The sequence below is a fragment of the Heliconius melpomene genome, chromosome 19 (assembly GCF_056956725.1).
Source record: "Heliconius melpomene rosina isolate 202511_hmr_F chromosome 19, ASM5695672v1, whole genome shotgun sequence".
Classification (NCBI taxonomy): Eukaryota; Metazoa; Arthropoda; class Insecta; order Lepidoptera; family Nymphalidae; genus Heliconius; species Heliconius melpomene.
In genome coordinates, this window is record NC_140407.1 from 11,566,943 (window position 1) to 11,588,356 (window position 21,414).

Consider the following 21,414-nt stretch of genomic DNA (forward strand, 5'->3'; position numbering starts at 1 on the left):
TTACAGTCACACCCTTATGTCGCTGCGCCAAGACGCCCTAAGTAAGTTATTGAAATTTTAAAATATTAGGGCGTATAAACACATTATATATTCCAACACTTTTTGTCAATAGACTATAAAAATAATTATAAGTTTATATTTTTTTACGCGATTGAATATCGATTATGTGTCCCTGACTTCCCGCTGACATCGATATTACGCCGTTTTTTTAATGCAACAACGATGTTACAACATCGATAATTTAAATACTAACATCGATGTTCATCGAAAATCATTGATCATCGGGCATCCCTAATGCCTCCAATAATTCATAAAATTCTTGTCTGGCTATACTTTACCTTCATTTGACATTAGTCGACATTAGTTTCCACTTTCCAGTCAATATAATAATGTTTATTCTTCGTAGTCTTTGCTTAAAATTTTGCGATTATAGAAGATATGATTTATTGAAGTGTATAAATTAAAATGTACTTATTTAATTACTAATGTATATCTGCTTAAACTGAGTTGTAAATCAATGTTTAATTAGTATTGTGTATTGTTATTTATCTACAATGTCCAACTTTAGCAAAATAGGACGTATTTCTGCATTCGCTGGCCTTTATCGACTTGACAACATAAAAACATGCCGAAGGTAAAAATATTATATATTTTTTTAAATGTTTTGATTAAAATGTTCATTTTTTCTTACATTCATTATTTATATTTTTTTAGTTACAGTAAAGAAATTCAACCAAAATACGATATTGTTGTAATTGGAGGTGGTATAGTAGGTTCTGCTTCTGCAAGAGAATTAAAAATTAGATATCCTTCTTTAAAAATAGCTCTTGTAGAAAAAGAAAAAAAATTTGCATTTCATCAAAGTGGTAACAATAGTGGAGTAATTCATGCTGGAATTTATTATAAACCTGGTTCACTGAAAGCTAAATTATGTGTACAAGGATTAAATCTAGCTTATAAATATTTTGATGAGAAAGGTATAAAATATTCAAAATGTGGTAAACTAATAGTAGCAACGAGCAGGCCAGAAGTGCCAAGGCTTCTTGATTTGTATGATCGTGGGATTAAAAATGGTGTAAAAGACATTGTATTATTAGATTCAAAAGAAATTAAAGAACTAGAACCACATTGTAATGGTTTGCAAGCATTGTGGTCACCCCATACAGGTATTGTTGATTGGGGAGAGGTGACAAATTCATATGTTCATGATTTTGAAAAGTATGGTGGGAAAACATATTTAAAATTTGAAGTAAACAAATTCAGTGAAGCTGAGAATTCAGATTATCCAGTTCTAATAACAGATGGTAAAGAAAATAAAATACAAGCAAAATATGTGCTAACATGTTGTGGCCTACAATCGGACACTGTCGCAATTCTTACTGGTTGCCCAGAAGAACCAAAAATTATACCTTTCAGAGGTGAATATTTATATTTAGTCCCACAGAAAAGTCACTTAACAAAGGCAAATATATATCCTGTGCCAGACCCTAGATTTCCTTTCTTAGGTGTTCATGTAACACCAAGAATAGATGGAAGAGTTATTGTAGGACCAAATGCAATTTTGGCATTTTGTAAGGAAGGATATAGGTAGAGTATAATAATGTATTTTTTTATGACTTGAACAGTGAAACACTAATAACAAGTATTAACTAACTTTGACAGATGGGGTGATTTGAATGTAAAAGAACTGAAAGATATCATAAAATTCTCTGGATTCCGTAAAATGGCATTTAAATATGCAGGGTTTGGATTAAAAGAGATGACTAGATCAATATTAATGCCATTACAAGTGATGCAAATACAAAAATATATACAAAACATAACCACCAATGATGTTGAGAAGGGACCAGCGGGAGTAAGAGCGCAAGCTATGGCCAAAGATGGTAAACTGTTGTTTTTGTACAAACTTGCTTGCTTGCTTTTGGTAAAAGGACACAAAGTGTGACTATAAAATTGAATCAAATTTTCATTTATTTTCTGTGGTTGACACCCACAAAGTCAAGTGTGGTGTTGCGTTCTGCCACTTCACACGCTATGCCTCCCAAATTCGGCAGAAAGTTGGGAGAGGAGTGTCTTAACACCAGGTTCCCTCTATCTGCCCTGTTGTGTGCAGGGTACAGCATAAAGCTGATACTATAATAAAATAAGGAAAATATAGAGAACATTAAATATGGGTTTATCCCAATGTTACAATTGTTTTAAAAGGAAATATTCCTTTATTAATGTCTATTTAATATATTGTGTATGTAATTTGTATTTATGAATTATTTTTTGTAAATAAAATTATTGTTTTGTGCTTTTTATATACAGCAGGATAGGAAGAGATAGCCTATCGGCAAGGCATTTTTTTCACTACTATAACCAAGATACCAACACGATATCTGAGACATCACCTGTTTAGTGGCAAAACTCAATATTGCAGTTTGTCTTACAAAAGCAAATAAATAATTCATTAATCCAAGTGACATTTGAAACCATAACCATTACATTTACAGTTGGATGCTGAAAAATAAAATAATATTGTATTAAAATTGTTACAGGTACATTAATTGAAGATTTTGTGTTTGATTCAAAGCCTGCCTCTGGCGCTATTGGTAGTAGAGTGTTACATTGTAGAAATGCGCCCTCGCCCGGAGCAACATCATCATTAGCTATTGCAAAAATGATAGCTGACAAGATAAAGGATGAATTTCAATTATAACATATTTGTAGTTTCACCCTGTATTCTGCATTAGCAGTGTAAGCAGAGGAAACTTAGTGGTGAGACACTTTGTTCTCCACTTTCCACTCAGTTATTGAGACATTACATGTTAAATGGTGGAACTTAATTACACTTTGGCTTGTCAGGAGAACAAGGAAATGAAAACATTTAATTAACTATTAGTAAAAATTATTTAATAATCAATCAACTATTAATGTTTTTCGATGAGTAGGAATCAAAGCCACAACTGTCGCTTTAATAGTTAGAATGCAGTGCAACTGCCACAGAGCCTGACCATAAATTTTATTTGTGTGTCTATAATATAAGGAATCAAAAGTATTTGTAGACAATTTTAATTTTTTGATAGCAATTAATGATCTATAAATTTTATTTTACTTTTAAACTATAGCACTGTACTGGTTCTGTTCTTCTGTTGACGTTTTTTTAATATATTTTATACTAAATTGTTATTGCTACTTGAGTATTTTATATGAATTCTTTTTCATTCTGTTTCTAAAAAATGTTATTATGTGAGTTACATATTGTGATAAATGATAATAACGGAAATTACAATGTTTACTGTTATGAGTTATGTAAATATTTTTACAGTATGACTTCAACATAGTGATAATAAAGTGTTTATCTATAAAATATGCATATTCATACAATCTTCTACAATAAGATTTTATATAAGTTATATTTAAATTACAATTTGTTAATACATAAACAATATATAAAAATATTTTATAGCTATTTTATCTCTGAGTTACATAACTTAAGATTAATTATTAATTTAAGCTCTAGTTATTTGTATAAATACATATATATTTTTATAACAAATATTAAAAAATATATAAGTTAAAGCTGTACTATTATTGTGTTGTTAAATATTTTAGGAATTGTTGTTTAAATGCATACTACATAATTACAAGCACAAAATTAAAATTCATGTTATACTTGGTAGTCTTTCATTTTCTTTAATTTGTTCTTGTGACAAAAAATCATTTATAATCCTGAGTCAGTCAACTATAAAGCCTTTTCGTGTAGCATAAATATATTGTTTGCGGAGATCATAAACAGTAGTCATATGGAATATTATATTGCTGATCACCACAACATATTCTGAGAATCCAAACATGGAATAAACTGAAAAAAAGATCCTAATTATCTCTATATCTTTTCAATATGCTTTTTTTATTAGGAAAAATTGGTAAATTTGTTTGTATAAAAAAAAACAAAAGAATGCACAGAAATATTGATTAAAATTAAATATCATAATATAAACATGTAATAAACTCACCATAAGGTTCACAAAGTCTGTTATGCCGCAAGAAAAAATAAGCAGCAAATGCAAATGAACCCACATTTACAAAAAAAGCTCTCCATTTCAACTTAATTGAAAGTATTTCTAAATATGTAAGTGCTGGTCGACGTCTATATTTTGTTAACATCATGCAAGTAAAAAACATGTAAAATATTGAAGTACCAATAAATGTTTTAAAGCACGCTTCATGATATGCTGCAAGTAAAAGCATAATGTAAGTAAGAAGACATTTTTATACCGAATGTTTTGACTTACTTCAGATCTCCTAAAATTATATTATATTGTTTTATTTGTCTTTTATTTATTTATAATATGTTATATTTAATCATAATAATTATTAGTAATTGCTTAAAGATATACAAGAATAGATCCTTAGGCAAAGAGGACTGACCTAGATCTGTAGTACTAACTACTTCCAATTATAACACTATTTGAAAAATTAAAAATATATGATACAACCCTGTTGACTTGGACTTGTCATCCCCCTTCTGTCCTTGAAATAAACAGTGCTTTTATCTACTGAGGTCAGTCTATCATTTTTGATAAAAGTACTAGTAGACTGATTAAGGGGCCATTCTGTGATCTTTGACATTGCTACTATGGAGAATGTCGGTGTAATTGTGAAAACCAATAAGTCATGATGATATTGCTTAGATGTTTGGTGAAGAATTAGATGTAGCACTATTACCAGAGCTGCTGCAATTTTGAGGAGACTCTTTTCTCTGGATCCCTAAATACTGATAGACTGGACTTTTGTTACATCATTTAAAAGATTTCTTATACTTTTAAATTTAAAAATGATAAATAATCTTAAAAGTGATATCACTTATAAATATAAGTTTCTAGATTTATTATGTATTTGTATTATTAGCTAATAAAATAATAATAATATCAACTATTTAACTTACGGTAATATTCAGAGGATGTCCAGTAAGTTAGTCCAAGTAATGATATATTTTCAATTACATTTAAAAATATTGCTAATTTTACTATAAAATTACAATTTTGGCTAATTAAATTACTATAATAATCCCATCTTAAATAAATAATAAACAACCTTAAAGGGGCGTGGATGTAAATAGCCCATTTCCATATTGTACGTTGAGGTTCATAATTGCCAATGGAAGCAGATATCGATGGAAAAATATTTGGTACTTTACAATGTGTATTATTGGCTTTTTCAAAGTCTTTATATAATGTTATTAAAACACAAGTTATGAATGCAAACAGCGGTAATGAAACTGTGAAAAGTCCCAATTTTTTAATAGGTATTTTAATGATGTATCTTTTTTCGGACGCATTATGTAGAGGTAGATACATTTACTTAAACTAAGGAGATCTCTCAAATTTGTTGAGTCATATAAAATATTGCACGACTGTGTTTTTAGGAGGCCTAACTAATTTTTAGTCTAGGTAGATTCAGAATACAGATGTCATTATTGACAATTGACATTAAGAAATGTCAACCTTATTTTGTTCTGAAATTTGTATGTACCCTTATTTTTAGGGCTTACGAGCTACGGCTTATAAAAAGTATAGTAAAATTTAAATGCATTATAAAAATATATGATATAATATATTTTAATCAATAACAAATTTCAATATTTCAACTTTAATTAAATATAAAAAAAAAATTATTAGTTCTACGACAATTATACTATTTATGTAATAAATAATACTTCTGTCGAGTTTGATGAGGAATAACAAAATATTAAAAGGAATAATCTGTTAAATATGGCACAATCTCATCTTTTACTTTAAATGTGCAATAATAAGGAATACCATATTATATTGATTTTAGGTTTCTATGCAACATTCGTATTTCATTTGTTAATATTCTAACGATATTAATTCGCTAGCAACCTGTAAAGACAGCAAAATTTCTATTTTCGTAAATAATATTTGGTTAAAGTGTTTTTGTAAAAAAGGGCACCATATTTTTTTTATTACTCTTCTATTTATTTGATACAGATTCTCATGTACATTTTTGATAAGAAGTGGCAAGTATATAATAATTTGTAACTATTATTAATCTTAAAGAGTAATATTTTACTACTTACATGCAATATAATAGATATAGAGGGACTAATAATAGATATTGTTTGATCTTTCTAATATAACGCACAGGTTGATCTAAATATTGATTAATATAAGTAGTATATCGTTATATGTCTTAATCGATAATAATATTAAGGATTGTTGTTATAAGTATATTGATGAAAATGACCTTAAAACCCCATTGAATAGATATCTATCTACTTAATGTACCTAATAGGTATTTGATATAGAGATTTAAGTAATCGTGGTGCAGTGGTTGTAATCGTGACTGTTATGGGTTCGAATCCAACTAGAACTCAACACGAAATGTTTTGAAAATTATTTGGAAATGGGGAACGGGAGTGTTTTAACACTAGGTTTCCTCTGGATACTCTGCTATATGCGGGATACTTATAGTGAAATAAAAAAAAATTAGCAAAGCATCCCGCTGTATCCCGCAGCAGTGTAGGTAGAGGAAACCTAGTGTTAAGATACTCCGTTCCCCATTTTCCGCCGAATTCTGGAGGCATTTCGTGTTGAGTGGCTTAACTCAGCGCCGCGCTTTGCCTCGACACCAGAGCGAAGAAATAGATAAATTTAAATTAATATTTCATTTCCTCGAGGGGGATCGAACCCACAACCAGTATCTTTTACAGTCACACTGTGCCCCTACGTCAGAACTGGTTTACAAGTCTTAATTTCTTAATATTTTTTGTACATATTCTTTATATTAACAAACTACTTATACCTGTTTTTTTTTAATTTAACCTTTTCATGATATTTCAGGTAGTCCAACTAACGGTCACTAATAAGTTATGAAAACTACGATACTAACAAGTTGGCACGTCATAGTCCTGCATTTATCACCATATATTTAAATATATCCCTGGAAACTTTTTATTCAAGTTAATTCATGCACCGAAAAGTATGAAATAAATTTACTTCACTGAAAAAATTAAAAGGGAGTCTACAGATTTCTGTAAAATGAATTTACAAAATGTTACGACATTACGATATGTTGAAAAGGCTAGTTCTACCTCAACAAATTCTCTTTCAAAAGAAAATATATTTCACTCTAAAAACGATAAAGAATTATTAAAAAATGAATTGGCTCATTATTTAAGCAATTCGGCTAAACAAAAAGTAGATTTAATAATTGAAAACAGCAGTGATTTTAAGATTACACCAGCGGATGCTAGGACAATAGCTGACATGGACAATAACCAAAATAACAATAGCAACACCTTCATTTTAAACAAAAAAATACAAGAAAACAATAATGATTGCTTAATCATAAAATCTTCTAAAGACCCTCAAATTATTAAGATTGATAACAAACAAGGAAATTTATATAAGGACAATCATTTACCTCACTTCAATGAATATAAAAATGATTTACAGTCACTGCTAATAATGATGACGATTAATTCAAATTACGACGAAAAGGAAAAGGAGTCAACAGTATCTGAAATAGCTTTAGAATGTGAAAAGAAAGATGCAAATGATATGAAGGTTGAAAAAGTTACATTCAATACTGAGGAAGGAAAAATTAATACGATAAATATACCTTCTCAAGTACCTTTTCTAAATATCGTACCTATTATTAAGGAACTGAGCTATCGACAGAAATTTGTAGCAATTAAGTTTTTTCGAAAGTGGAAGGCATATGTTACGTTAAGATTACAAAACCGAATCTTTGAAGAAAGACAACAAGCACTCGATACGTTTTTTAATAAACTCTCCAAAAAAATTAACAATTCTGCTTCAGCAAATGAGCCTGTTCAGAAAGCCAAATTATTTGCTCGAGATTATAATACTTATCAACATAGGTAAAGGAAATTACTGACCTTCTTGTTCGCTGGACAGTGGAAATAATATAATTATATCCGTATTTCTTTGCCACATAGACAAGAAGATCAATGTTTAAACTATGCAATTGATTTGTAATATTAACAAAATTAAATTTTAATATAATAATGTATATATGTTTTCATTAATGGAAATATGTTTTCCAGATATAAGATGCAAAAACATATCATCGCTCTTCAAAAAGCGAAGCTTGAGGAACAACACAAAATCATAGATAAATTAAAGTACAATAACATTTTAGAAAATTCGCGACAGTCATTAGATTCCATGAGGGATGATATTCGGAAAACTTATTATGATATTGATAAGCATCTGAAGCCTAAAATGAAGTGTTTGACAAATGAGCTTAAAATAAAAGAATTAGAAGGTTTGAACTTTTTCACATTAACAATTATAATTGTACTTTTTAATGAAAACAATATTTATTATTATATTTAAATTTATTAACAGAGCCTTCACTTATTTTACACTGTTTAAAAGTGCCACAATTTTTGCAACGGATGGAGGCAAGAGCTCGCGAAAGAGAGGAGAAACATGCAATCATAAGGGAAAGAAGAAGGCAAATGGAAGAAGAACGATTGCGTTTGAAACAACAGGTAAGTAGGTGTAGATAGTATATTTAGGTAGGTACCTACTACATCTCAATACACAGCTGTGGCTTATTTTTAATTTTCATGCATATAGCCTCATATAGCCCCTTTTTCAGAATAGAAGTCCTATCGAGGTAACATACTTAACAAATAAGTAGTTGCAACTTGAAGGATAAAAAAATAATTAATTAAATTTAAAAAATAACAAATTTTATTCATTTGTTTACAACTATTTCAGGCCGAATTAGCGAAAGCAGAAATGGATAAAGAAGAGAAAATGAAAAGGATGAAAGAGTTAAGACAAAAAAGAAAACAAGAAAAAATAGAAAATATAAGAAAAAAACAGCATGCTGATAGGATGAGGGCGTTGATTGTAATGGCTGACTTACATAATGAAAGAAATTTGATGATCAAATACGGCATGAAACCATTTAAGTTGCTGTTGGAAATAAAAAAAGACAATACAGAAAAGGCTAAAGCCCATTATAATTTTCAATTGAGGAAGAATCTATTCTTTCATTGGATGTGGTACACTGAAGATATTTGGTTTGATAGAAATTACAAAGCACAAGATTTCTGTAGAAAAAAACTTTTAAAAAAAGGATTTAGTGGGTTGAAAAAGGTAATTTCAGAATAAGTATGCCTAAATATTGAGATATTTTTTTTATTAATAGCTAATAAATATTAATTATTTTACAGAATCACTACGAATATGTATTAAAAAAACAAGTTGCGGATGACTACTATGACTTATTTGTATCACAACTTGTTTTTCGAAAATTTCGTGAAAGTGTTATTATAATCAAACGTGAATTTGAATTTAAATGGAAAAAGGCTTCAGTTTACTACGACAGGTAAGTATTTATGTTAGTAAACAGTTAGTCCTATGTTAGTCACGTGAGGCTCGTAAGGGGTAGTGGGTTGGTATTCCGAAAAAAACTACGAAACATGACAAGGAGAAAGAAATAGTCAGACATATGTTCAACTTACAACTAAGTATTTGTTTGGAGGGTCGTTTATTTATTTAATTACATGACAATTCTTTTAAGCGTCGCTGTAATCAAAGAGGGGATGGGGTGGGGGGTCTGTAGGGGCCTGTTGGACTAAAAGATTACGTGTAGTTTTTTGGAACGTGACTTACATAGAACTACTGAAATGTGCCTCTACAAGTAGCAAGAAATGGCTTATAATATTTAATAACATTTTAATTATAATATAATTGTATTTTAGCAATATAGTATTTAAAACGTTTACCTGTTGGCGTACATTACCGGCTTTAAACAATTTGAAGAGAGAGCAGGACGCAAGAAAATTAAAATGGAGGGAGAAGGTGTTGCTAGTCGTGCCAGATTACGAGCCGCCTGAAGATTAATCATTAATATTCTTTAAGTATTTAAATAATTATTTTATGTTAAGTTTAATTATATTTTAATGATAAAATAAGTAAGTACACTTATGATTTTATAAGTATAACATTGCTGGCGTAAATATATTTTATTATGTAGAAAATTGTGTCATTAGCACGCCGTGGCCTCGTTATATTTCTTCTAATTACTTAATTAATATTTGTTTCCTTAGAATAGGTACGTTGTTTTTCTTTTCTGATTTCTCGTTTTTTCCCTGTTAAGATTCTACAATGTAATTTCTACCAATTCGGCTTTTCAGCTTATCCTACGTACGGAAATAAAATTACATATTTCAGTCATTTCACCTAACGAGGCGAAAGATTCAAAGTTAAGTTACCATCAAATCTGTTTAATAATACTGACCTCAATTATACCATTAATACTTTTATAGACTAGAACATACATAATAACTTCAATAACAATAGAAACATAAAAACATTGTTCAATAATAATTATATTTTAAATAAATATACTTAAAATAAGTTATATTTAATTTTATGCTTTAGTTTATATTTTAGTGTTAAATGGTTTAAGTATTTGAGTAAGTAATTAGTAATCATTTAGTAATTAGTAGATATTAATAATAGTGATATATAAGTAGGAGGAGCTTGGTCAGTGAAAGTGAGTGTTTAGAAATTCTTTAAGAATAAAATTAACGTTTATGAAGTGACGTAAAATATTATATTGTCCTTTTATATTATTAAAAAAATCACAATAATAACAAACTTTATACTAAATACGAATAAAATTTTAAAAAAATGTATTAAGTATTTTTATTTTTTTCTAACTATTACTCATTAATATTATCTATAAGCAACTTGTAAATACCTATACCTAATGTATGTTTATAGCGGAACTTACGCCGCGTTTTGCCTCGTTACCAGAGTGAAGAAATGAAAATACTAAATATTTCATTACCTCGAGGGGGATTCGAATCCCCAACCTATCGACGATAGGTATATTGTTTATAATCATACTTCCATAAAAGTGGCATAATATTATTATTAGTTTTACAAATGAATGAAATTACAAATGCGGAATATCATTAATATTTTCTTTATTTTTTTAAACATTTACAAATGAAGTATTTATGATAAGTAATGAATATGATAAGTACTTGTTTATGACTTAAACACGGAGTATTACAGAGCAACAGTAAACTACCGAAAGAACTTGACATCTATACAAATATTGGGTACCAATCTACTTAAATGTTATAAGTTTAGTCCTTAATGCATTTAGCATGTCAAGGGACTGCCAGTAATAAATTGTCTGAGGAAAAAAAAAAAAAAAACAATACAGTCGAATTGATAACCTCCTTTTCTTACAGAAGTCGATTAAAAAGTACAACTTTTAGAGACTTTTCTTTTTCTTCTAAATTACTTTTTTTTACTTCATATATGCATATTCTCAGCAGCGTGGAAATTCCCAAAATAGTTCAATTTTTGGTAATAAAGTTTATTAAATATAAATACTTAATGTTTTCTGTTTAATTACTATTAATCAAGAAGATTCTTCAGTAATCAAGTATTTTTATCTATAATTTAAAAGGTTTTTGCTTCTGATACCCTAGATGAGGAAGTAGCAAACGTCATTGGCACGGATTCACTTTCCATAGATTCATCCTGATCTTTGGCTTTTTCTTTATCTATATAGTTTTGTACTTCGTCCAATGCGGTGTAAACAGCATTCTTTTCTATTTTATCAAGTATCTTTTTATCGTGGAATGAGTGATTATGTGGATTTGCTCTGTATAACATTTAAAAATAGATGAATACAAAATCAAACAGCTGGAGGCGTTGTATGTTGTGTGGTGGAACTCCATGCCTCGCTTTGCCTCAGTATCAGAGCGAAGAAATAAAAATATAAATTTAAATTAATACTTCATTTCCTTGAGTGGGGATCGAATTCACAACCAGGCGCATTTAAAGTTATACTTTGTGCCCCTGCACCACGACTGGCCTCAAATTAAACTTAACTTTAATAATTTTAGTTTAAAATTATTAAAAAGAAACGTATTTTACCTGTTTATAACAATATTTCCGTTAGTGACGACGAAAGCCGAACATTTTTTATTTCGATAATCAATGCAGCGCCATCGCCTCACGCCAGAACTTTGAGATGAATGCAAGTTGTATATATATCTGTTAAGTATTACTTGTAAGGAACCTCGAATGGACACCGTAAACTGTAGGTTAGATGACACTGTGGACATATATAGAATTATTAGTTACAATACTGTGAGAGTCAGCCGCGGCGGTTGTTGGTTCGATTCCCACTGGAGTACGAATTATTTTTATTTCGTAGCGTTGTCATTTTCACCACTTAATACGAAATGTCTCCAAAATTGGGTGGAAAGTGGGGATCAGAGTTCCATTAGTCAGAGTGGTTTCTCTAACTTTTTACGCGGATTGCAGTTTGAATTATTTAAATTGAATTTTTATCAGTTTTTGTCAAAATATTAACATGGAAAGCAAGATGGAAAATAAGTGAGTTTAGCTTACAAATAAAAGCACAACAATAAAAAACATAAATCAATTGAATACCTTTAGCTAATTCTTCCTTAGTTTGTAATTGTAAATTACTGTCATTAAAACTATCATTGTTGTCAGTTGCACTATCATTTATGACTACAGAGTAATTTGGCATATCATTACTTACAGTAGGCATATTCCAAATTTGCTTTTTAGCCCTAAAATAGATAAAATATAGTAAAAACATTAATAACCAAATTTTATTATTAAGAAATTCATGTTGAATAGAAATCATCCATTGAATAGAAATCTTTGTGTATTACTACCAACTAATTTTATAGAAAATAATCCCTCTCCATTTTCTTTCAGTTTTAGATACATTAGATGGCACTCTTAAACTTTTAGAAACATTCAATAGCCAGTATCTAAATATTTTAAGACATTTAAATAAAAAAAAAAATCAGATTCATGCTGTATCCGCATATAAGACATGTAAAATTATTTATATATTATTCTCAATTTCACTCTGTATTCTACATTACTACCTGGGATAGACAGCGAGAACCTAGTCAATCCACCCACATTCTCCACCTTCCATCTGAATTTAAGACATTTAATGTAGAAAATAAACGTTCATACTTCCAATTGGCAAATCAACACTATCTTATTGCATAACTATAACCTTAATATCTAAACAAAATATATAAACACTTACTCAGTTGTTGCTACTGGTTCATTTTTTTGTTTAATAAATATTTTCCTTGCATTTGTTGGTAGTGTAATCTAAAAAAATATGCATAACATATAATACAATATACCTTACTTTATACTTTTATAATAAAGAAATATTTGCAAACTAGTTTGTTTTTTATTTTCATTTTCCCAAAGGACTTTTGGACTTTTATAACACAATTCTAATACAAAATAAGACTTGTATAATAAAATTTACTGTGACACTAACCAACTGTTACTCAGTTAACTACAGTAATAGATAAAAATATAGCTATTTTAATAATGTTGAATGTATAAAAAATAATTATACCTGTTCAGAAATATTTGTATCCATTTTTGTACTAGTGCCAGTTCTGACACTGTTTTCCAAATTTAATAAAATATTTGTTTCCTTACTATTTCCTTCAACCTGTGTAATGTTAAATATATTAGTATAAAATTTATATAAGTATTAAAACATGTTCATCTTTAAGCAGCATATAAATAAATCTTTAAAACTTACTACATTTTCCAGCCCTTTAATGTGTAAAGACTTTGCAGCATCAATAAAAGCTGATAGATTTGCAGAAGGTACTAAAACTTCACCAGTGTATATATACTCTAATAGTAATGATAATATTCCATGTGACATATTCTATAAATGAAAAATGTACAGTGTTAAAACTCCTGTTTTAAAATGTTGTATATTAATTTTAAAATATAAGCTCTAGTTACATTGAGAAATATAACAGGATGTTGACATGGTGCTGATAATATAAGTTGCTTTAAATATGGGCTTGATAAAGCTATCAACACCTGATGTACTTTCACGAAATGTCCTTCTGCAGCTAAGGTCATATCTACAAGTTCTCCATTCTGAAATCGTCAATTTATTTGAAATTAAAATATTTTAAAATATATATTTTTTATTATTATAATTAATTATTTTCGTACTTGTTGTAAAGTACTAAATCCTGTACATATATTTGATTTGTAGGAATCCCACGACAACGAAAATTGAGATTGTACCATTTTAGAATTATGACAATAATTTCAACATTTACTTAATAAATAAAATTAGAGAAGAGAATAAGAATAGTCTTTTAATGTTTATATTTTTGGATAAAAACAATAACCCGTAATAGACATTTGACAATTGAGTTGACATTTAATAAATTGATACTTAGAGAAAAACTTCAATAATCTTTTAACTGGTAACATTCAAATTTTAATTAAAATCTAAAATGGTTCGAATATAAAATTTAATCTCATTAAATTGCTATATTTTAACTGTAATAAGTATGTTAATTGTATATTGCATATACGCAATTCTTCCAGAATTCGGCATAAAATAGGGAATGGAATGCCTTAACACTAGGTTGCCTCTGCCTACCCTGTTGTGTGCGGGATACAGCGTGAAGCTGATATTATATTATTATAATTGTATATTTTTATTAGATTTAATTTTGACATTCCTCTTCTGTTCTTCCCAGATCTAAGTTCCTATGTTAATAAATAATAAAAAAAATCTCTAAAATTAAATATAAAAATTTTGAAGCCATCTGGGTGCACAAGAGTGTGACTGTAACGAGACGCGGTTGTGGGTTGGATTCCCACTCGAGGGAATTTATGAATATTTTTATTTCTTCGCTCTGTCTTCACACTCCTTAACACTAAGTTCCCTCTGTTTACTGTGCTGTATGCAGGATGCAGATTTCTAGAGGAAATAATAATAAATAAAGCGACATTTGATTTTATGATATTTATATTTTAGTGTAATTAGTGATTTAAGCCCTTGTCAAATTAGTATTTTTTTTAGAATATTTAATAGCAAGTAACATAGTTTAAGTAAAACATTATAATAGTGGTGTAGTATTGTATTGTGCTCCTCTCCCTGCAACGTGTTTTTTTCTGTAGAATTTTTTGTAAACATTATTAGTAACAGATATTATGAACACTATGTATATACTATTATTATAAAATAATAACAAATATTCTTTACACTCTGTATATACCTATAGATAATTTACAAATATGTTTACAATACCATTTTTACACATTGAACAATGATTTGGAAAGTAGGTTTTACTATCACTAACTTTACACAAAATAATTGAAATATTAACTCTTCAATTCCCAGTGTCACCTCTAAGTGGCAGTACTTTAATATCTTTTTTCTACCATGTGACAATGTATTATTGAATTCTATTATTATTGTAGCAAAGACAACTAGTAACACTATTCATTTTTTTTCTCGCAACCCTAACCATATGACATTTGTGAAATTTCATCAATTGTTTCGCACATGCAGGAAACATTCTGAATATCTCATAATTGAATGCTCAATATTCTCCACAGCCAGCCGTGACACCTAAAACTACATGGAAGTAAAAATAAGTATTCAAACCATTCCAGACATCATGTTAAATAAAATCAAATGATGGTTAAATGGTTACAAGGCTTCTTAAAAAAATCTTATTTTTTAAATCATAAATGTTTGATGCATTTACCATATATTTTTTAATTTATACTGCTAGCACATTAACAATTTTTCGCCATTGTGGTTCTGAAAATTGTAAAACATACTTTGGTTATTAATGTGTAGGACCATCTTTAAATTATGCTACACATTAAATGGGTGAGAGGGGAGTCTATAAAATGTTATTTTTTATTGTTTGACAAGTGGTGGAGATAGGTCGTAAATTAGATGATATCACATATAAAAATATAATTTATATGAACATAATTTCGGAATTGGTGTTTTGTGACATTTATTTATATATGGCTCTCTATTTATATTTTAAAAATTAATTTGCAAATAACAAGCATTATTAATAAAAATGTGTTGAAAGCTTTGTGGGCGATAATACAACTAACAATCTTAAGTTAGGAGTATTGGGTATAAAATTAGTTTTGGGTTTTGTTCTAAACATGCTGGTTCACAGATGACATATATGATAAGGTATTATAAAAAGGTGCACTCAAACCATTGAGATATTGTTCATTTACTAAGTTGTTTTATCAAGACTATTTATAGCTAAAATATTTTGTAGTAGATGATTGAAATTATTGATTAAACCAAAACACGCAAATAAAGAGAAAAAAAAAGTTGTTTAAATTTAAGAGTAATCTTATTGATCTATGTAAATACTTGTGTTATATATTATAAATTCCTAAATAATATTATAACATGAGTATATTAAGAGATATAGAAATTACTTACCACTATATTTTGGAATGTATATAAACAATTGTCTTAATAATACCAATGCAATAACCAAGCCATAGCCCAATCCATAGATGCAGGAGACAAAACACAAAGCTAAACTGTAAAGAAAAAAATATTTATTATTTTCACGCTGCATCATGCATGTATATGGCAGGGTAGATAGGGAACCTAATGTCATTTTCCAGTCCCCACCAAATTTTTGACACACTACTACACTGAATCAAAATATTTTTTCCCCCAGCCAGAATCAAACCCATGACATTCACAGTCAGCTGTGCCATAATGTCCTCTAACAGATAATGTAAATTATAATATTTTATATCGTATATATTCTAATATTACTTACTTGAATTCATAATATACATCATTACAATCTTCTGGCATTAATATAGTACCATAAAATACATATGGCTGACATACAGTTGTTAAGCCCAAATTTGTTCCATATAAAAGTGTTGCAAATGCAAATATTTGGCCAGCCAAAAAGTATATATAATTGGGCCTGAGCACACAACAATCCCACCTGAAAAATATAATGAAATAATACTGTTATTTATTATACAATAAATTGAAAGAACAAAGTGCGACCTGCTCGAGAAAATGAAATATTTATTTAAATTGATATTTTCATTTCATCGCTCTGGTGCCGGCGGCAAAGTGTGGTGTTGAGTTCCGATTTAACGTGCAATGCCTCTAAAATTTAACGGAAAGTGGGGAACAAAGTGTCAACACTAGGTTCCATCTGCCTACCAGCCTGAAGGTAATTTGATTTATGAATTATATTTTTTAATAATTTGAAGATGGAACTAATTACCCCACTCAGAGGAATGAATTAATTTACATTTCTCACTCAGGCAATAAAGCAAATTGCATTGAGTTCAGCCACTCAAAACAATAGCAACTTTCCATAAAGTGTAAGTGTATTTTAATATCACATTACTTACCATATTGAATGGAAAAACCTTTCATTGACTTCTATTTGGCATATTTGACAATAATATGAATCTGAAGTCAACACTGGACTGAAAAATAAAACCATATACTATATAAATTTAATACAGATATAATACAGATATTTTGGTTATGTATCTTCAAAAAAAATTATTCCTATTGAGAGATATTTAAGTTGTTGTTGTGCCAGTGACACAGTCTCTTACTTTAAACTTGATAAGTAAGAGAAATGCCTGCAGATGAAGCCACAGGTAAAAATGTATATATTAAATAATAATACCTCCAGAATTCGGCTGAAAGTGGGGAATGGAGTGTCTTAGCACTAGGTTCCCTTTGCCTACCCTGCTGTGTGCGGGATTCAGCAAGAAACTGATTTTAGTTTGATTTGATTTATAATTCAGTATTTTTTACTTTAAAAAACAAGTATGAATAAAAAATTAAATAGATTTATATATACCTATATTCCTTCCCCTTAGAATTTCCAGTAGCAAGTTCAAAATCTGCTACAGCTTTCATTTTGTAAAAGAAATAGCATGTGCAAGTCAAGAGGACCAAGAAGATAAAATTCTCAAGTTGTGTTACTTCTAACAGTCTAAGTACTCCCAGTTCAAACACAAGAAACATACAAACTCCAGATGACATTGTCCAGGAATAAAAAAATGGTGACCTAAACCAAAACACATTTTAATATATTTGGTGTTTATGATTTTTTTCATAAACATCAAATATATTTGATTTTAGGATTGTGAATTTTTGGAAAGTTGTTGTTTCAAACACTTTAGTATAGTCAATATACTCAACTATTATATGTGGTAAATAAGGTTCATTTAACATTATTATTATTATATTTACCTCATATTTGGATAATATAATTGTTTAGCAAGAGAAAATTATGAAATATATATATTTTACTACCAATAAAAATTGGCAAGCAATGAGAATTAATTAAGTACAAAGCTCAATAAACAATAAGAATATAGAGTAGTCAGCCACTCTCTAAATATATTCTTTTGTTAATCAAGTTAGAAAAGACTGCTGTAAATCTAATAATAATTTTGAATTATACTACAATTCACTTAAAATATAATTCTCACCTATTCTTTTGGCGCGGTCTCGACTGTACATACAATGCCCCCATTGTAATAAATATCATAACTACAATAGTAACAGATCTGGATATAGTTGATATAACCAATAATATTGGTAAAATAATGAAGGGCAGAATCGCGTCCATGTCCACTTTCTTATTTGATTTATTTGAACCGTATGGCAAAATATCCTGAATAGTCATCGCTGTTGTTATCATTTTAATATAGCGTCTTTGTTATTGTTGGGTGCAATAATTTCGGATTAATTTACTAAATTAATTTCCCATCTTTCTAACATAGAAAATGTTTTCATCGTGATGTTGTTATGTTATAACATAATTCATGTTTCCTTTTCCGTGGGTAAACAACTTTCAAACAAAAAAGTAGTATAAAAAAAATTATAGATTACTATTAGTAATCAATGTGAAAATTGTAGATTAAACGTCAAATTTGTGTGTATATGTCAATGTCAAGAACATCTTTGGTGACACTGACAGTAACTTGCGCGAGACTTTTAAGTTTCACGCTGTATCCCCGTTCCGTTCAGACGCAATGCCTTTAGAATTCGGCGAAAAGTGAGGAACGGAGAGTCTTACTCACTAACATTAAGCTCTAACATTAAGCTTCCTCTAGGATAGGCACTCTGATGTGTGCAGGATACAGCACTAAGCAGATTTATTTATTTCTTAAGCACAACTATTGCATTTAAAAAAAAAATCTAAAACAGCTTCGCTCTGTATCCGGTACACATCAGGGTAGGCAGAGGGCACCTAGTGTTAAGACACTCTGTTCCCCGCTTTCTGCCGAATTCTGGAGGCAATGCGTGTTGAGTGGCAGAACTCAACGTCGCGCTTTGCCTCGACACCAGAGCGAAGAGATGGAAATATAAACGTAAATAAATATTTCACTTTCTCGAGTGAGGATTTAACCTACAACCGTCCCGTTGTTAGATACGTAATTAATTAAGTTATAGAAAGTTTAGTCTCAAGGGTTATTAATTTATTATAAATATTACCACAACCATTGTGGTGAATAAGGTGAAAGTAAGAATAAAGTATATTTTATTATGTAGATAGATAAGTAAATAACTGTATGGTTTTAGCACTATGTAACAATAGACTTTCGTGGAAATATTGCCGCAGTAAAAATTATACCCTTGACCTAAGTTCGATATAGTACATTTGGATATAATGTAGGTACTTGGAGTACCTACCTATCCAAAGATATTATCGTACCTATGTAAGACTTTCATTAATAAAGTTTTTGGAAAAAAGTAGGTAGAAACAAGATTAATAGGCTGATTGGGATGCCCATATAATAAATGGATTTTATTAAGTACCCTATAGACTTTTGGTACCTAGGCTAGGCTATGTTTTTAGAGATTAAAATATATCGTTATATTTTAAATTGACATGATATTTTAAAATATTCGCCTACATTCAGTTCATTGTACCAATGCCAAAGGACGTTGCTATTCTGACATCAAATTGTCACAATAAAACCAACCAACGTGTTTGAATAAAAGAGTTCCACAATTGGTACAGTCCAGTGATAAATTGTCATCAATTTCAACATGGACTCTAACTTGCCACGCAATCTGCCTTTATTACCTTGCAATTAGTGCTCAATGCTCATACTCAATGCTCATGTTGCTCATGACCTCGGGCAGCTACAGTCCGTTCGGTTCCTCTACAGTCTACCAGAAGGCCCGAGCCACCCGTGGTACGACAGTCGACACACACTTGCGCCAGTCAGGGCAGTCAGTCAACAACAGTTTGCGCGCGCACGCGTAACGTATCGCTATATTTTTTACCTTATTCGCCGGCAACGACAGTATTGATCGGGCCTTCGCCGCGAAACGGCGTTTCGAAAATGCCTCACCAATTTTCATCAGCCGAACATTATATATTATAAAATTCAAAGCAAACATTTTGGTTCATTGTTATCATATAAGGATTGAGATTATGGGGATTTTGTGGTGCTCCTATAGATGCTAAGATCAACGATATGTCGAAGGTAAGTGTATGCTACCAGTTGTATATGTACATAATATATTATATGTATATAGGTTACAGTAATCGCAATTACAGATTGCGTTTGCAGGTAGGTAGTTCCAAAATCATGGCCAAGGACGTTACTCGACTATAGCATCTCACCGTTAAGAAATTTAGTAAAAATAATCTTATCGAAAAACAATTTTAAGTGTTTTAGGTGATAACGAAAAACTCAGTTTAACAACATTCATATAAGTACATGTTTTTTTATAAATTACTGTTTCATTCGTATTGTTTTAAAAGATTAGTAATTATATTTTCTAAAACATTCAGACATTTTTCGTGGTATGATAGCATCATTATACAACGTAGAAACAAAAGATGACGACCGCAGTTAAGCCCTCAGACAATTGATCTACTTATTTGTTAGTTATCAACTAAAAGCAAACTTTTGTTAGCTAATAGAACCATTTTTATGTATCTATATAATAAAATCAGTATTGAAAATATATTTATACAAGTAGTATTTATAGTAGTCAACTGGAGTCATACCTAGAAAAAAGATTAGAAAAATATTGATATTAGGGTAGCAAAACCTTAATTTATCCTTAACACCCATAGAGTAACTGATCGAAGCTAAAACAGTATAATCTGAGAATTGTAATTTTTTTATAGGTACCTACCGTCTTACACGCGATAATGGTCCAATTTTTTTTACAAAGCTATAAGTAATATTGAAATAAATGGACATTATATACACACTATAGCATAAACTAGTTATTTGTAAATCATAGTATGTACGAAGTTTATCGTACATATCTATTTAGCTGAGTTCATGATAAAAATGACGTAATTGCGTAACTCAAAGTGTTTGCAAACTAGAACATAGTATTTGATAAACTAAATAAAAGTAAAAATAAATGCAAGTAGTGCGTAAAATAATTAAAATACCTTAGCTATACAAATAATTAAAAAAAAAACAATATTCATCAACCTAATGACAAATCATTAACAGACAAAATTAGTCCATTTAAGGTCAC

The 21,414-nt window shown here is 29.5% G+C and overlaps 6 protein-coding genes across 7 annotated transcripts in view; 3 read left to right on the plus strand and 3 right to left on the minus strand.

Annotated features, from left to right (window-relative positions):
• Window positions 1–318: 318 nt before the first annotated feature.
• On the plus strand, window positions 319–3,657 carry L2HGDH (L-2-hydroxyglutarate dehydrogenase). The gene is made up of 4 exons (XM_085203559.1): window positions 319–634; window positions 715–1,587; window positions 1,663–1,883; window positions 2,541–3,657. The coding sequence occupies exons 1-4, from the start codon at window positions 555–557 to the stop codon at window positions 2,699–2,701; spliced, it is 1,335 nt and encodes a 444-aa protein (XP_085059685.1). The 5' UTR covers window positions 319–554; the 3' UTR covers window positions 2,702–3,657.
• LOC146528754 (post-GPI attachment to proteins factor 2-like) lies at window positions 3,653–5,464 on the minus strand. Its single transcript, XM_085203565.1, has 3 exons — window positions 4,934–5,464; window positions 4,002–4,220; window positions 3,653–3,847 (listed from the first exon to the last, which is right to left on the minus strand). The coding sequence occupies exons 1-3, from the start codon at window positions 5,343–5,345 to the stop codon at window positions 3,720–3,722; spliced, it is 759 nt and encodes a 252-aa protein (XP_085059691.1). The 5' UTR covers window positions 5,346–5,464; the 3' UTR covers window positions 3,653–3,719.
• Window positions 5,465–5,730: 266 nt separating this feature from the next.
• LOC146528755 (uncharacterized) lies at window positions 5,731–10,729 on the plus strand. Of its 2 annotated transcripts, XM_085203557.1 has the most exons (7): window positions 5,731–6,029; window positions 6,853–7,891; window positions 8,078–8,298; window positions 8,382–8,527; window positions 8,760–9,143; window positions 9,221–9,375; window positions 9,752–10,729. In XM_085203557.1, the coding sequence occupies exons 2-7, from the start codon at window positions 7,047–7,049 to the stop codon at window positions 9,891–9,893; spliced, it is 1,893 nt and encodes a 630-aa protein (XP_085059683.1). In that variant the 5' UTR covers window positions 5,731–6,029; window positions 6,853–7,046; the 3' UTR covers window positions 9,894–10,729. The 2 variants fall into 2 exon arrangements, with proteins under 2 accessions (XP_085059683.1, XP_085059684.1); XM_085203558.1 differs by lacking the exon at window positions 5,731–6,029 and having other exon boundaries at window positions 6,713–7,891.
• A 238-nt stretch (window positions 10,730–10,967) lies between these two features.
• On the minus strand, window positions 10,968–14,276 carry LOC146528756 (uncharacterized). The gene is made up of 8 exons (XM_085203563.1): window positions 14,067–14,276; window positions 13,848–13,988; window positions 13,636–13,767; window positions 13,444–13,542; window positions 13,117–13,184; window positions 12,474–12,619; window positions 11,952–12,132; window positions 10,968–11,676 (listed from the first exon to the last, which is right to left on the minus strand). The coding sequence occupies exons 1-8, from the start codon at window positions 14,142–14,144 to the stop codon at window positions 11,472–11,474; spliced, it is 1,050 nt and encodes a 349-aa protein (XP_085059689.1). The 5' UTR covers window positions 14,145–14,276; the 3' UTR covers window positions 10,968–11,471.
• Window positions 14,277–14,859: 583 nt separating this feature from the next.
• Window positions 14,860–18,800, minus strand: GABPI (zinc finger DHHC-type palmitoyltransferase GABPI). The gene is made up of 7 exons (XM_085203564.1): window positions 18,387–18,800; window positions 17,750–17,959; window positions 17,286–17,363; window positions 16,688–16,864; window positions 16,336–16,439; window positions 15,623–15,678; window positions 14,860–15,489 (listed from the first exon to the last, which is right to left on the minus strand). Exons 1-6 carry the CDS (start codon window positions 18,596–18,598, stop codon window positions 15,638–15,640), a joined length of 822 nt encoding a protein of 273 aa, XP_085059690.1. The 5' UTR covers window positions 18,599–18,800; the 3' UTR covers window positions 14,860–15,489; window positions 15,623–15,637.
• A 1,281-nt stretch (window positions 18,801–20,081) lies between these two features.
• Window positions 20,082–21,414, plus strand: part of toc (toucan) — a 61,356-nt gene continuing 60,023 nt past the window's right edge. The window contains exon 1 of the mRNA XM_085203566.1: window positions 20,082–20,396. Within this exon, the coding sequence (XP_085059692.1) occupies window positions 20,388–20,396 (9 nt within the window). The 5' untranslated portion in view covers window positions 20,082–20,387. The remainder of the gene's footprint in view (window positions 20,397–21,414) is intronic.